The 16207-nt window shown below is 37.6% G+C and overlaps 1 protein-coding gene across 3 annotated transcripts in view; it reads right to left on the bottom strand.

Annotated features, from left to right (window-relative positions):
* mmd (monocyte to macrophage differentiation-associated) overlaps window positions 1-8448 on the bottom strand; it is a 123704-nt gene extending 115256 nt beyond the window's left edge. Inside the window, exon 1 of one of the 3 annotated variants that reach the window (XM_039739955.1) lies at window positions 8081-8448. In XM_039739955.1, the coding sequence (XP_039595889.1) occupies window positions 8081-8337 (257 nt within the window). In that variant the 5' untranslated portion in view covers window positions 8338-8448. The remainder of the gene's footprint in view (window positions 1-8080) is intronic. The other 2 variants (XM_039739956.1, XM_039739954.1) reach the window with 2 other exon arrangements.
* Between the last annotated feature and the right edge of the window lie 7759 nt (window positions 8449-16207).

Below are 16207 nucleotides of genomic sequence, written 5' to 3'. Positions count from 1 at the left end.
TTTTAGATCTGTGAATTAACAATTTCCATAAAATGAGGCCGTCTTTTAAAACACATGAATGAAGATAGAATTCCATATACAGTCTCAAAAAATATTTGGTTATATAACAGGAATGCACTTAAGAATAACTTATCCGCTAAGGCATTTGTTTGTAAAAATGTGGTTACATCTGTGGTCTGGGCTGAGCTAAACCTATAATTGCCAATTAGGAAAAGATGATATTTTCATTTAATATTTATAAACATACTAACAGAACAAGACAAATAGAGAACTTACACATGTCTGCTGTTATGCATTATTGTATTTTGCAGAATATTAGTTATACATTGGAGACTACTAAAACACACAACAGTAAATAATTGAACTTTAAAATAATAAAAAAAAAAAAAAAAGGTAACAATAAAACTCGATAACTCCCAGTTGCATTTTAAGTTGACTTTGACACACCTATGGTAATCTATCATATCAAAATTCCCAAAACTGCAATCCTAATTCTGAGAAACTTTTGTCCACTTCCCAGATCATGGGCAATATAAACGGACATATGAAGAACTTCATTGATCACTTACTTATATGGGGTATTTAAAAAGCAATCATTTAAAGTAAAATCAATACAAATGTGCAGTGAAGAAAATGTGTACAGCAGTCATAAGCAGGCGGTGGTCCAGTAACTTGTCTTCTTTTCAATACAAATCAAAAATAATTCAAAACCGGGTGAACTGATCACACGACTGTGTGTGCTGGTGTTATGAAAAGTGAAATATGAAAAAGGTATCAATGAAACTGATAACTGACTAGAAGTAAATTCCACCACTCCAATACTGTATTTTTCCTAATAAGAATAAAAGAAAATAGATAAGAATCATCACTCGGTGAACAGCTGTTTGGAGGCAGAAACAAAGTCACTTGAATTAGATGAAGTGACAATTGTACTAAGAAAACTGTCGTGAAAATGTCTTCATTTGTGCTATTGCCAAGTTATTTTATATACATATCATTATAGTGACAACTCTCTTTCTTTAAAGAACTTGTGAGGTGTCAAGTTAAACAGTGTTTATGCAACCTTCCTGTTAGATGTTTGGAATACTAGAATACTCAAATGACGAGGAAGGAGTTAGAGCAGAAATAGGCAGCATCTGAAAGCATAATAATTCTTGTATCCAAAAACAAAAGTGCATTATAGTCAAGATGAAGAGAGGAGGAGACTGTAAAACTGTACATAGAATTAAATGAATGGAGAGTACAGCACTGTACTTTTACACCGTCTCACATATGAGCCCCATTTAGTGCAAGATAAATACCAGCTGACTAGGCAATCCAGAACAGAGAAGTAGGAAAAAGTGTGCATTCCACTAACAGGTACAAAATAACATTCCACTTAAGTCTAAAGCAATGCAATTTCCATGTACTGTATAGTTCAAAAACAAGTTATTCATTTGCATGCGGCATTTATGATTCTACATAAAGCCAAGTCCCTTGACATGGCTAAACAAGCATAGACAGGCTAATTTCACAACTCTGCATCTTTCAGAGTTGCCAACACCTACAGTATGAAGAAAAACAAAAGAAGATTTAGCCTGACAAATGCAGAGGCTAACAACCTGTTAAAGCATAAATAAAAAACAGAACACTTGACGGTACTGTCGTAAGTTAAATACATGTCCTTAAAAGACAATGAAAACTACTGGCATCACTTTTGATTTTACAATTTGCAATGAGAAGACTGATAATGGGAAGGAAAAATTCACAAAGCAAGGGCCATAGGTAACAGCCATATGCAGGTTACAGTTTACAGTTAACTTACACACCATTCCTAAAATGTAGAAACACACCCCTTTTCTTGTTAACCACAGCAGGCGTACACAGAAAAAAAAGAGAAAGTAAACATTTTAACTAGGAGCATCTGTGCTTAGCCAAATGAAAGACTGATCTTTATTTTTGTTCTGTTTTTGCAGACTGCTAAAATGAAGGAATTTTCTTTTGAATCACTCATCACACTAAATGCCAAAGTGGAAGGAAAACATAAAAAAAATGTAATTATGATATTGCCGATCCTAGGCTGGAGAGGCTCCGTTAACAATAGAGCTGGCTGTGGTGTTATCAGCTGTTGCGCATATGAATTTTTCCTCTCTTTTTTTCTGCATTCGTGATAGGAAATCACATTTTATGAGCTTTATTGAAATTGCATGTTAAGAAATCCCCATTCAAAACTTATTTTTCACTGTAGGTTACCAACTTCAACAGTTTATTTGTTTAAAATACCAGGATCAGAGTCTAAACACTGAATTGCCACCATTATACATGTTTAACCTATAAAAAGAAACCTTATCAAGTTATTTAAATATTGGCAACAACAGAATCAAGTCAACATAAAAAAAATAATGTGTACAAATGCCCTGTGTGCACTGTATGTTTCACTGTTATATTGATGTAATTGTGAAAACTGCACAGAATTACTTAATTACTTAATTGCACAAATTTATAGATTAATGTATAATCACCATTGCATGTAGTCCCCTTACAGTATCCAGATTGAACTTCCTTTCATGTTGCACCATGGTCCCGGAGAACAATAGTTCGTATCACTATACTGTCCAAGTTGAGATGACAGGACAATAGAATCCACCTGAACTTGAACTAATTTGAGTTTTACCTTTATTGGTATAGGATGGTGAGACTGGCTAGCAAAGGCCTTCTTGGATCACATTCCTCTTTGAGCCACCTTATGCACATTAGTGAGGAAAGAGTTTGTTTAATGAGGGTACTGATTTAGCCATATGCACATGCTATAGTGCTATGAACATTGTGACACAGGATTGTGGAGAGGATTTCTTGAGTGGGCATGAGGACTGCATTAGCAACTTTGGTATGCCCATATATGCAAATTTTATACACTTTAATGTTTACATTTGCTTAGACATAATATTAAATCCTCTAGTGACAAGTTAAAAGTGAACAAAAGTGCCAGTAGAGAGAAGTGAAGGTAATCATCCTCCTCCTGAGAGAAAAATCAATTAACTTCATACCCAACAGAGAGTCTAATTAATGGAGTGACACACATGGTTTTTTTTATGTATACAAAATGCACTAAAGCATAGAAACAAATCATTTTACTTGTGTAACAGACACATCAGTCAAATTAAATGTTTAAATAAAACATGTTATGAAGCAAAAAAAAAAATTGACAGAGTGACATATTTAAAAAACATAATTACACACATACCAAGTTAATAATTTGAGATTTTTTGTATAGTACAAAGATGTATGGGATGTAACTTTAATTTCTAACACTTCCCCAGAAATGCAGCCTGTCCCCTCTTCAAAGGCATTCAGACGACATACTGTATATATCAAAAATGCCGATTAGTCCTTCAATCGAGAATACTAAAACAAAAGTGTCTATCTAACAACATTTATTTCTATAGCACATTTTCATACAAACAATGAAGCTCAAAATGCCTTACATGATGAAGAAAGAGAAAAAAGACTAAATAAATAAGAATTAAAATTATGGAACACTATATGCAGGAGCTATAACAAAATGCCTAGATGTGTGGTACTAAATATCAATACCATCCTATATACTGTATGTTTGTGTGTGTATGATCTTTTGAAATGTTGGTGCACTTCTTATTACTTAGAAATGTCTACTGTAATGGAGCACTTTTTTATAGATCTGAATGTTCTCTGTGAATGCTGTTTCTTTCAAAGAGTAAAATTATTGTATTCTGTCTGTATAGGTTACACATACATACACACACACAGCAATACAATTCGACCAGAAACAGAAATTAAGAGATCAACATGACAAGCAAGTAACAAAATAAGCAAGCATAAGTTACGGAAAAGGGCCATACAGAATGCCATCCTTGTATATAATTTAATACTATTCATATGTATGGTGTTCACGTCAATATCTAGATTCAATACAAGTTAGAACCATGCACTGGGACTCTGCCTCTGTAGTTAGAACATAACGTGGCAAACACGGACGCAGTATTGCATGATTGGCTAAGAATGTTTGAATGCTTCAGTGACGCCGCTGGACGGCCGAGTATAGTAAGTCGGTGTTGGTTTGAGCAGATAACAGTAAGTTTGGTTGGTTTTTGGAACTCTGGTTTGGTGGGGGGTACTTTCCAGGACTAACATCATCGACTGACTTAAACCTTTCAACAGCTCCGGAACCGTATCGCCATTTGCTTGGTGCGTCGAAATCTATCTTTGGGCAGTTCGGTTTTGGCATCCGTCCTTCTGACATCTATTGGCAAACGGAGTAATGACGGCTGGGTATTAACAATGGTGATTGTTTAAATTTTAGCCGATCTCAGATCTAAAATGACCAAGCCAACATAATTATTACTCCGACTCTGATTAGAGTCATAAAATACGGTTTGTTTTGAAAATTTGTTTGCCGGAAAAAATCTAATGAGGTGCGCCAAAGAGCTGAGTTCACGTCTCGCAGCCCCGTTTAAACAGGAAGCTCTTCATTACATCGGTCGAAAAGGTCTATTTTAAGCACAAATCAGTGCCACGATAACAAAATCATTTCAAGGACTTAAAACAAATAATTCTTTGCAGAGAAACTATGGATTTCACAAACATAGAATTTGTAGCCCGATTTGATTGGGCTCCCAGTCACTAGTAGTAAAATAAAGTTTTGGAGCTAAAGGCTTTTGTTTGAAAGCTGACAGAGATGGAGGAAGTTTAGCACGCAAATATTGGATGAGAAGGTGTAATGCGAAATAACCTGATTATTAACACAAAGACGGAGCAAAGCCTTCTTAGCCGACAGCCGGATGTTTGTAATGTATTTGATCTGAGGTCTAGGCATTCCACAGTTTAAACCATGATCACACGGCAAAAGGTAATTTTGCATTTGCTTGAGCAGAATATGTTTCTGACATATTATATATTCACAGATCATTAACATTTCTATAGAAATATACTAAACAAAAAAACTATGCATTTTGCAATGGTACTGAGCACAGTGAAAGTTTTTTTTTTTTTTTAAACTCTATTTTAAAAGCAGATGCTGGAAACAGCCTATATACTTAATTTTGATGTTAGAAAAAAGTTATCGATGTTTATTTTGGGTATTGATTTTGAGGTGTCATGAAAATAATTTCCACAGTACACCATTCCATAGTAGTTAGGCAAGGTAAGGACAGAAGGTATAACTTAATTAGGAAAACATTTCACTTGCAGCACCCACATCCCTACTTTACAAATGCAATAGCAAAACAATTACCAGGTACTTTTTCAAGAAGAGGCTAATGCACTTCATAAATAGCTAAAAAAAAAAAAAACCCACACAAAGTTTCCCAATTAAACGGAATGCATATACAGTGAGATATGTCAATACTGAAGTATCTTTTTATTCAAGAAATACCGAAATTCATTCATTTGGTCCTGTGCTTCACAAAAAAACTACACTAGTATATCGGTATTTATACAGAGACCTCGAGACTCTGCTAAGAAAAATTATGAAAAAGTAATGTTCAATACAGACTAGATGTCAGTTTAAGGATTTATACTTCTCAGATTCCAATAATATGATAACCACATTCCGGGAATACCAAAAACAAAAAACAACACACATGGCCCCTGGCCTCCTTGAGTAAGCAAGGGATGGCTCTTCAATGGGCCAGTCTGTTTCAAGTAAAAGTCTTTGGTTACCCTCACAAATCTTCACTTTTTTTCTGAAACCCCTCATAACATACGACTGAAAGAGGCAATAATCCCCGAGTTAGTAAAGGTTCCCAAGTGCACAGTTTGCACTTTAATATCTTTCTTTCTGTATTTTCAGCAAATGTTCTAAAAAGTCGCCTAATGCATTAATCACAGAGCTGTTTTAGCTAAACGTAGCTTACAACCTGCTGGTTAATGTATGAGCATGTAAACCTAAAGTATTCACAAATGCCATTTATGTGTTGCTTGTCAATACCTGCCAACATTCATTTAAATGAAAATCTACAGCACATTAACTTGATGCTAAAAGGCTGAATTTCTTTCCATTTCAGAGTACTACAAATTTTCAGGTTACTTTAAAAGGAGAATTTTTCTAAGCACCTCATTTTTTTTGGAGCATGTTAAAGAGAGTAAAATTATGTAATTTCCACAAAACAGTGTTGATAATAAATTTGTATATTTTTTCAAATACTCTTAACACCCATACTGTATATAGTGTTGCAATAGAAATAAAGATGGCAACAGGGGACAAAAAAAAATATATATATAAAAAATAAAATAAAATCAGGCAACATTAGAAAGATCTATAGGTTTCAGATCTCTGTCTCTCTCTATGCATTTGTACAAACGGTAATAAAGGACAAACTAATTTCACAGTTTGAGTTCACTGCATGCTCCACTAGTAAAAACATGTTGCAAGTTAGTCAGAAGTATGATTCAACACAGCAGGCCACCTACTAATGCCCAAAACTTGCGACAGAGGCCTTTTTGTTTTTGGTTAAAGCTACTCTAATGTTAAATCAAAGACATCAACAAAAAAAAGATTTTTAGAGATAACTAATTTTCTTGTATATTAGCAAGTCATAGAAGTACTGTAGGCCCACAACAGTTAGCCCAGTTTATAGCTCCGATTCCATTTTAGAAGTCAGTTGATCCCCTGAGAATAAATCTTAAATTGAAATAGGAAAAATTAAAAAAAAATCAGGTTATGGCAATATTTTCTAAATGATCAAATATTAATGTGTCTAGTATTACAGTACATTAACAAATTAACATTTTTATATAACATCTACGCTGTTAATTATTTTAGTGACCTATGAATCTCTCAATAAACAATGCAGCAAGAGACAAAAGACATCCCAAAGCCAACCAATCTCAACCCCGCCCGAGATTCTAGAACAAACAGAATCACATTATAGACAGCATATTTTCAGGTGATATGAATGCAACAGTATTCCAGAAGTTTTCAGGGCCATTCTTTTTTAAGGGAGTCATTCAACTACCCTTCTAGTCAGCAGATTAGTGTGTAAAAAGCAAGAGCCGTACATATATATAATTTTTAGAGCACTGGCCATTTCTGACAGAAGTACTGTTGTAGTTTTTTTTTTTGCAAAACTCACCTAAGTCACATGATATTCTTTCTAAAGGGCAGACCTAAATATGACACTATGGCATATTAAATGCAAAAGACTACAGCTGCTACAGCTACAGTTTTTCACATTCAACCGCTTTCTTAAGCTGTGATACTTTGACAATATCGGTGATTCCTGGGCTATTTGCTGGCAGTATTGCTAACAAAGCAAGAACCAAATCTAAACTGGACCCCAGACCATCACAGGGCCCATTTAACACACATCCACCCTCATAATGAGTAAATTAAGAAATGCCAAATAATCTAAACATCCACTTATTTTGAAGGTGAGTAGGAAAATCAGAGTTCCCCTAAGAAAAAAAAAACCCCTAAACACCCAAGGACAGAACATGCAAACTCCACAGTGACTTCGTATGAACCTCAAATCTCAGATGCTGGATCCATAAGACACCACTGCGCTACCATGCAACTCATCGTCAATTAAAACATTTGCTTAATTTCACATAGTTGTGTATAAACTATGAAAGGGTCCGCGTGTACATACATAGGTCCACAAACGATTGTGTGTGTAACTGCCCAGATTCACTAACTGTTTAGAATACATTCGAATTTCCTCCACTGTTTTATACAAACATTTCTTGTTTATTTAAAATGTATCTGTTAATGATTGTGTAATTTCTGTAGACAATTTAGATGAATCCCGAACGCCTGCTGTACATTTATTTACGTTTGAGGACATGAATATCCAGGACATACTCGATGGGAACACATAGCAATTTTTTGCTCATATTCCACATTTATATAAATGACCACCCACGGGTTTAAATTTCACTATATAATGGAATATTACTGTGCTAATTATTTAGAAGAGCGAGACCCGCTACCGAGTTTCGTAACTCTGACACTCCACCGTCATTGAACAAAGTACACTTTTTTGTTATTTCGTACATTTCAATAGTGAGGAGCTGTATAGACAACTGAACACAGTTGGAAGCAGTGAAGTAGCCGAGCGAACCCTACCTCTGGAAGCTGCTCACTCTCTTCATAGCGCAGCCGCGAGTTGCTGTCTCTCCACTCCTGCTATTCAGATTCAGAAACGATTCACACAAGGCCTCTGCCTTCTTCAATGGGCTCTCTATTTTCCTGCATAAAAGCGTCTTTTCGGAGCTGCTCAAACAGATTTCACTTGAAGGCGGGTGACGGAGGAAGGGGGGATATTCAATTGGCACTAGCCTTGGAGGCAGACCGCGAGGGGCATTTTTTTTCACCCCCAGCATCGACTCAGCAGCTGCCCCCTATTTTGCCCCACCGCTTCCTCCAACAACCCACCCGGCAAACACCCAACTCAACCTCAACCCTAACACCAACTGCGAGCATTTCATTCAAGTGGCTCAGGGCGTCGCGGTACATTCGCTGACGGAATGGAATTTTAGCCAATCAGCTCCTTGCTGCTTGCCCACACCTGCGTTTGATTGGTCGAGAGAGTTCTTTCTCATTCTCACCGGACGCTCCGTCCCCCCTCAGTTTAGAGTTGACGAGGATGCGGGTCACGTTTGTTTTCTTCAAGTTCAGCCTCGCGTCAGAGGCATGAGTGGGCGGACTGGTACCATAGAATGCTGATAATGGAATTATTTGTAAGGCAATACTTTATATCATTCAGTATCTGAAAAGTGTTACGCAAACTACCACTTTCCATGAAACGAAGCATGGTGGAGGTACTCATTGAAATATGATTTAAAGAAACAATCAAAAGCATAATGGATAATTTTGTAAACATATTTACACATAAAGCATATTATAGAACCCAGTAGGACATCAGCTCCAGTTTAACCACACCAGCACCAAGTGACTCAAAGTGGTGGGCGAACTGGCGCCTTAATTAGATGTAACTGCGTCTTTATGCAGGTTGCCAAAAACGCAACAAACTCATTCATAAAGTCTAATCCATGCTTTATTTATTTTAGCATCTGTTATTGTGTACTTATGTCCACAGATACTTGCTTGGCACTGGATTAAATTTAAAAGAAATATCCCCTGAAGTGTGTGTTTTTCACTATAACGAAAAATTGTTAGCCTTAATGAACTTACTAGAATTTTAGCTTTCTTCCTTGAAATTATCAATAATCGACGCCACTTCGTTAAGGTTTTAGAAGTGTTGCAGAATGATAATGTAATATGTTATGGGGACTGTACAGAAGTAATTTAAAAGCTTATTTACAAGTCTGATGTAGAGCATGAGACCAGGCGTAATTGCAAACTCTGCAAAGTGGTAGTGAAACTTCATTTGGAGATCTGCATGCAATTGCGGTCATAGTGTTAACAAACAGAAAAAAAAAACAAACTTAAGATCTTGTTTCCCTTCCCTAAAGGTCCCAGATTTATTGAAAATAAAAAAAACACCTGAAATATCCCATTGGCACAAATATTTAGACTCTTTCCTAGGACACTTGAAATCTGGCTCATTCTGTTAATGATTATTGAAATGTTTCTGCTCCTTGTTTGGAGTCCACCTTTGATTAATTCAGTTGATTATAGATGATTAAGAAAGGCACACATCCGTCTACAGAAATTCCCACAGTTGACAATGTGTATCATAGTAAAAGTTTCTGCAGAATAGAAGTTTCCCAAGACCATAGTGGCCTCCATAATTCTTAAATGGAATATGTTTGGAAAAACTATAACTGTGAAAAGATCTGAATACTTTCTGAGGGCACTGTAGAAATGAAGTATTTTCATGTCTTTTGCATGTATTGGTCATGGTCATTGATTTTCATTAGGTAGCAACAACAACAACATTTATCTTTGTAGCACATTTTAATACAAAGGAGGTAGCTCAAAGTGTACAAGATGTCAAAAAAATAGATTTACCATGCGTGGAGTGATGCAAGTCATTGTAGCTCCTTTCACATAGTGCTATGGAGTGAACCCATCTGTTCAAGGAAACAAATGGAATGTAAGTTTAACTGTATTCAAGATGGAAACCAGGGAGTGCACCCTCATAGCAATATGATCATAAGAATCAGTGATGACAGATATCTTGATGGCATTTAAAAGTCATTCAAATGAAACATGGGCGTACTCTTAATTTTGAAAATCCCTTATCTGTTATCATGATAAGGAAAATTGCAACAGAAATGTAATGTGCTTCTTTAGAATACCATTTGTCAGCATTTTCAGTTGCTTCTGTGCTTTTTTCATGTTTAAAAAAGTTTAATAAACTACAAGAACAATTAAGGGTGGTGCAGTGGTAGCATTGCTGCCTCCCAGTAAGGAGACTTGGGTTCGCATTCTGGGTCCTCCCTGCATGGAGTTTGCATGTTCCCCCCATGTCTGTGTGGTTTTCCTCCAGGTACTTCTGTCCAAAGACATGCATGTTACGTACATTGGTAATTCTAAATTGGCCCGTGTGTGTGTGTGTTTGCCCTGCGACAGACTGGTGCCCTGTCCATGGGCTTGTTCCTATTTTGAGCACTGTACTTGCTGGGATAGGCTCCAGCGCCCTGCACAACTCCGTTCAAGAATAAGTGGGTTAGAAAATGGCTGACATGACAAGAAAAATGAATCTAAATCCACTTAGCACTTTTAGCTATAACTCCTCTTTCTAAATTTCTTCTAAAGGTAATTCATAACGCAGTAGGATTTATCTCTTTATAGAGTAAAGCAAAGAACTAGCGTCTTCTTTTGAGATTGGTTGAAATGAAGTCTATCAGTGGACAGCATACAAATCTATGAACTAAAATTATTTGACTGAATCCAACTTTAGTGTATGTTCTGGAAAATAAAAAATGCACGTTAGGGCTAATTAAAAATTCTCAACGTCTACGTAGAAATATAGGAAGTTAAGTAAAGAGTTTGATCAGAAACATAACGAAGCTGCAGGTCTCTGGGTCAAAGCTACAGTATTTCATTAATCAGGTTTCACATGTTAACAACTCCATCAAGTTGTTGTCAATCTAAATGTCTTGTCAGGTGCTGTCTACTTTTCTAATTACAGTCCTGTGTTTTGTGACCATAATAAAACTGATTCTGATTTGGAAATATTTAGTGAAGTTTATTGTAATTTCACAGTAATGAGTATCCAATTATAGTCTTTTGTTGGTATAAACGTAACATATAACAGATCTAAATAATGGAATACATTAGTACTGGGCAGCATGGTGGCATAGTGGTTAGCACTGAAGCATCCATTTTTTTCTATATGTGGATTTTGCACATTTCACGCATGTCTATGTGGGTTTTCCATCAGAATTTCTGATTAACCTCCCATATCGTCATAAATTGTCCTTGTTTGTGTAATTGGTAGCTCCAAACTGGTTCTGCCTTGTGCCTTGTATTGTCGTGACCCTGAATTGGATTAAGCATCTTAGAGCGTGTTATGTTATTTTATAAGTTTTCACAGTTAGTCTTCTATGTTCTTTCTTTACTAAATAGTTCTTGGCTACCTTGGCTTGTGTTATGGTGACTGCATAGAGGAGTGGCCTGGCAGAAAGCTGCTGCTGGTATACTTTGTAATATTACCCTTGAATTAAAGCCTGATGGGAGAAAAGCCTGTTCACCAGACAATGATATAATCACAACATACCAGTTTCGCTTAGCTAGGTGGGGCTGGTTTAATTAGTACAGAATTATTTAGTACAAAGGAATTTGTTTCCTTTCTTGATAATTTGCCTCTATGTTTTTGCATTTCTTACATCTTTTAATTTATCTTGGAAGCTTACTTAACATGAGAAGAAACAGCAGTACTATGCGACATTATAGTTATTGGATATAGATCATTTAAAATTACCTAGTGTGTTTGTTACCTTAAAAGTCAAACAAGCAATTATGAGGAAATAGCAGGTCTCAACCGGCTTGTCCCTGCTGTTTCACACTGTTGTATTGCAACGAGGGTCATATTTCCTTTCCCTGATGGAATCTAGATAGGCAACACTGTCACTTTGTGTACTATAAGATACGTTGCTGCTGCTCAGGATGTCTTAACACAATCGAATAAAGGTCAGCTGCGTTAAATTGCATTTGACTGACACTGAAGCACAAAGGAAAGGAAGTAACTCTTACTATATAAAGTTGGACAAATAAGAAAATACAAGAAATAGATTTATTATACAGAATTTTTTTACTTGTATGCAGTTGCAGCTCCAGACACAAAAGGGTACTCATACTTTCAGATTAAAGTTAGTGTTCTGTTCCACTTTTGTTTAAATGTGCCATGAGAATCAAAGGAGAAATCATTAACTCTTGTTCTGCCATTGAACTGTTCTATGTTTTCATGAGATTCTCTCTCCCCAGAGGTTGTGACTGAAATCCAGAGAGTAGTTTTTTAGCCCTTACAAGGTGGACACAGCCAGGGAAAGAGGAATGCTGAATACCTTACTTTGGAAAATCGGTGCCAAGGATGGGTGCACTCCGTAATACTGACATGACTCAGACTATGTAGTCAGTCACTATTTGGCCAAAGTGTATCTTGACCATACAGCTTGAGGTATGAAAGTGCACTGTCAGCTCAGGTTTTCAATTTAATAGCTGACCAGTCTCCTTGTCCCAAGGGCTGTGGAGTCGGAGTTGGAAGCGGTTACTGGGTTTCTGGAGTCAAAGTCGGTAAAAATGTACCAACTCCGACAAAAAGTAACTTGCAATATAATGTGGTAATTTTCCAACTTCAAATATACTGATTCAATGAAACTATTTTTTCTTCTAGATTGTTGATAAAGGTATAGCTTTATTAATTTTGTAAGTTCTGTCTTACATTTAATGTTACTCAGTGTTTGTAAGCAACAAAAACATTGCTATAGCCTTTAAACCCGAACTTTAACAGTTTTAGAGCGGTAAAAGCCAGCCTGTTGATTCATGCTGGCAGTGATGAAATGCCCTGTATCTTGTATGTTGTGTGTTTTCCTTCAGCGTAGTAAATATACGAGTATAGGAGTCGGAGTAGGTGGTACTAGAAATTGATGAGTTGGAGTTGAAGGTTTTGTGTTTCTAACTCCTTAGCCCTGCCACTAAGAAGCACCCCTACAACATAATGCTGCCACCACCATGCTTCACCATTGGGATGCTATTAGGCCGGATGTGGCAGATGATGGTCTGGAAGTGGGGCGCCGCCTGGCGGTGACCACGGGCCCCTACAGGGCTGGGCTTCCATGCCCTCTACCCGAGGCCACCAGCGTAACCAGGTACAAGCCCTCCTCTGGTCCTCCTGGTCCTCCACAAAGCATATATTCAATCATTTAAGCATACAGGTTAAATGTATAGCCTATGCAGAATCATGAAAGAGTACAAGATATTTATCCATTTTCTCAGCCTTCTATTGCACTTAAAGCCATACATGCTGTGCAGCTGTCCAACATTATAGCCTTCTTTCCATGGACATGCAGGACATGCTGTTACAGCTAGTTAGACTGTATATTTAGCTTTGTACTCTTTTCCATAACACTTCAGGACAGGTGTTACTTGTGAAATTGCATGGTGAAGGAATGTTTGATTGTTGCTTCTGTCATGTGTTATTTTTGTATCATTTGAAATTTTCAATTCATTAAGTTTAATAATAATTAAATGTCCACAAAAATCTTGCACAAGCACTTTTAATGTGATGTCTAGCTGGTAAAATACAGTAGGTTGCCATGGGCAGGAGCACCACTATGACCTACAAAAAAAGTCCCAAATAAAACCCATTTTGGCCAAAGAATAGCCACTCATAGGTATGACATTGGTCACGTAATGCCCACATCATCACGGAACACTCACAACGTCATTCACAAAGGTCCTTTGAGTAAGGGGTCAAATTTACACTTTATCACAAAACTTATAAAAAATGAGGATTGGTAATGTAGTCATGTTGGGTATTGTTTTATGCTTTTTCCAGGTTGCTGATTGGGAATATTTTTGATTCTTTACCGGGTGGCAGTAGCCTTCTAAGAGTAAGTGTCACTCCCAGAAAATTAAAAATGACACATTTCAACATAAGAATATGGGGTATTGTTTTAGACTATTCAAGGTCAGTAATTATGAATAGGTGTTATTTTTGATGTTTGATCCTTTACTAGGGATTTAGCTGTCCAAGGACCTCTGTCAGAGGGTGAAAAATACAATAGACTCTAGCTGCAGACCTCCAGAGCACTTTAAATTATAAGTCAATGATGACACTGTGGTGAAGAGTAGGGTTAGGGGAGGGTTATCTGACTCGAGTCAAGTAAATCAGGTGACAAAAACCTGCAATCCAATTGGCTGTCTAGCAGAGCTACCGAATCATGGAGCTGCAGCTGGACTCATCTCAAAAATGACAATTTTCTATTGCAATTGAGAATATTTAGAATTAAACATTTAAATTGAAGTAAACATTTTAATATTTCAAATATCTGATGCTACTATTATTGTTTGTTATTGTTACATTTTATATGAACACCCCAAATTAGGGTTATACTAGTTCCAACTTTTTTTAATATTCTGCGTATTTTGTGTCAGTAAGACAAAGTATAATATACGAGGGAGAGTCAAGCTTAAGTTAGAAAATGGGATTTATTAGAAAATGGAACAAAACTTAACAAAACTGATAACGTCATTTCTCAATGGAATCTGCACCCATCTCAATGTACTTGTGCCACCTGCCTGGAAGTGCCTGGATTCCAGCAGAATAAAAGGTTTTGTCTTAATCTTGCAACCACTCATGCTGACGTGTACTCCAGACACTAGTGCAAGTTACTGTGACTTCAATCCAAGCGGTGGGGACTGCTGTCTCAAGGAGTCCTTTTGCTGCAAGACTATAACACACACTGCTAAAAACTCCAAGGATTGTCTGGAGAAACTGAAGTTTGAGGTATTGCCACAGCCTCCTTATTCACCAGATTTCCACCTTTTTGGACTGCTAAAAAAACATCTGGGTGGTCATCGATTCAAGACAGATGACGACGTGAAGAAAATGGTTTAGGAGTGGTGGCAAGGACAAGACAAAACCTTCTATTCTGCTGGAAACCAGGCACTTCCAGGAAGGTGGCACAAGTGCGATGAGAAGGATGGAGACTACATTGAGAAATGACATGATCAGTTTTGTTAAGGTTCTGTCCATTTTCTAATAAATCCCATTTCTAACTTTAGCTTGACTCCTCCTCATAGAATTGCACATAGTTTGTAGTAAAGATACATTATTTCCTGCTAATGGCACCAATCAATCAACCACTCCTTTATTTCATATCAGATCAACAACAACATATTATGGCACTTTAACTTTCAACATCTACAAATTACTCACCAATAGTATTGACAGTGACTATATAAGAAACATCACCTGGATGCACTGGGACACATCATCAGTGTTGTATCCTGAGGTCATCAGGTGTTTCGGGTCTCGCAACATCATACACCCTCGCTTAGGCGACCCAGCCGGGGTTGATCACTCCCCAACTTGTGTCCCAGTAGCAATCCACGGATCGGCCCTCTTCATCCAAAGCCATCTTGAGGCTTTCTCTGCGGCTTCACTTGCGGATTTAATGGCCCTCTTTTTGGTCGCTCCCGTTATACCCAGCCGTGTGAGGACTCTACAGAGTGAACGTCCTGCAAATCCTCTGCAGCCAGTTTCTATGGGCTCATAGAGTACCCTCCAGCCTCTGCCCCTGCACTCCTGCACCAGCTCCTGGTACTTGGCGCGTTTCCTCTCACTAGCTTCCTCAATATGTTCTTCCCAGGGCACTGTCAGTTCCAGCATGATCAGCTGTTTTGAGGCCTCAGATGTAATGATCATGTCTGGCCAGAGTGTTGTTGTTATAATTTGCTGCGGGAACTTTAGTTGGTTTCCCAAGTCAGCCTGCAGCTGCCAGTCAGAGGCTGTGTGGAAGAGACCTGTTGTTACTGCCTTTGCCTGGGATTGCTCTCCCGCTTTAACGAAGGTAACTGACTTCTTAGGGCCGTGGAGGAGTTTGCTTGTCTTGATGGCTGCAGTCAAGCTTTCAACAACTGCCTTGAGCACCTTGTCATGGCGCCACCGGTAGCGTCCATCTGCCAATGCCTTAGGGCAGCCTCTGAGTAGATGTTCTAGAGAGCCTTTTCCTGAACAAAGTGGGCAGGATGGTGTCTCGCTCTTTCCCCAGACGTGGAGGTTTGCTGGACTTGGCAGGACATTGTAGACTGCCTGCACCAGGATCCCTGCATGATGTC

Source organism: Polypterus senegalus, chromosome 17, assembly GCF_016835505.1.
Source record: "Polypterus senegalus isolate Bchr_013 chromosome 17, ASM1683550v1, whole genome shotgun sequence".
Taxonomy (NCBI): Eukaryota; Metazoa; Chordata; class Cladistia; order Polypteriformes; family Polypteridae; genus Polypterus; species Polypterus senegalus.
This window is presented reverse-complemented; position numbering and strand designations above follow the sequence as displayed.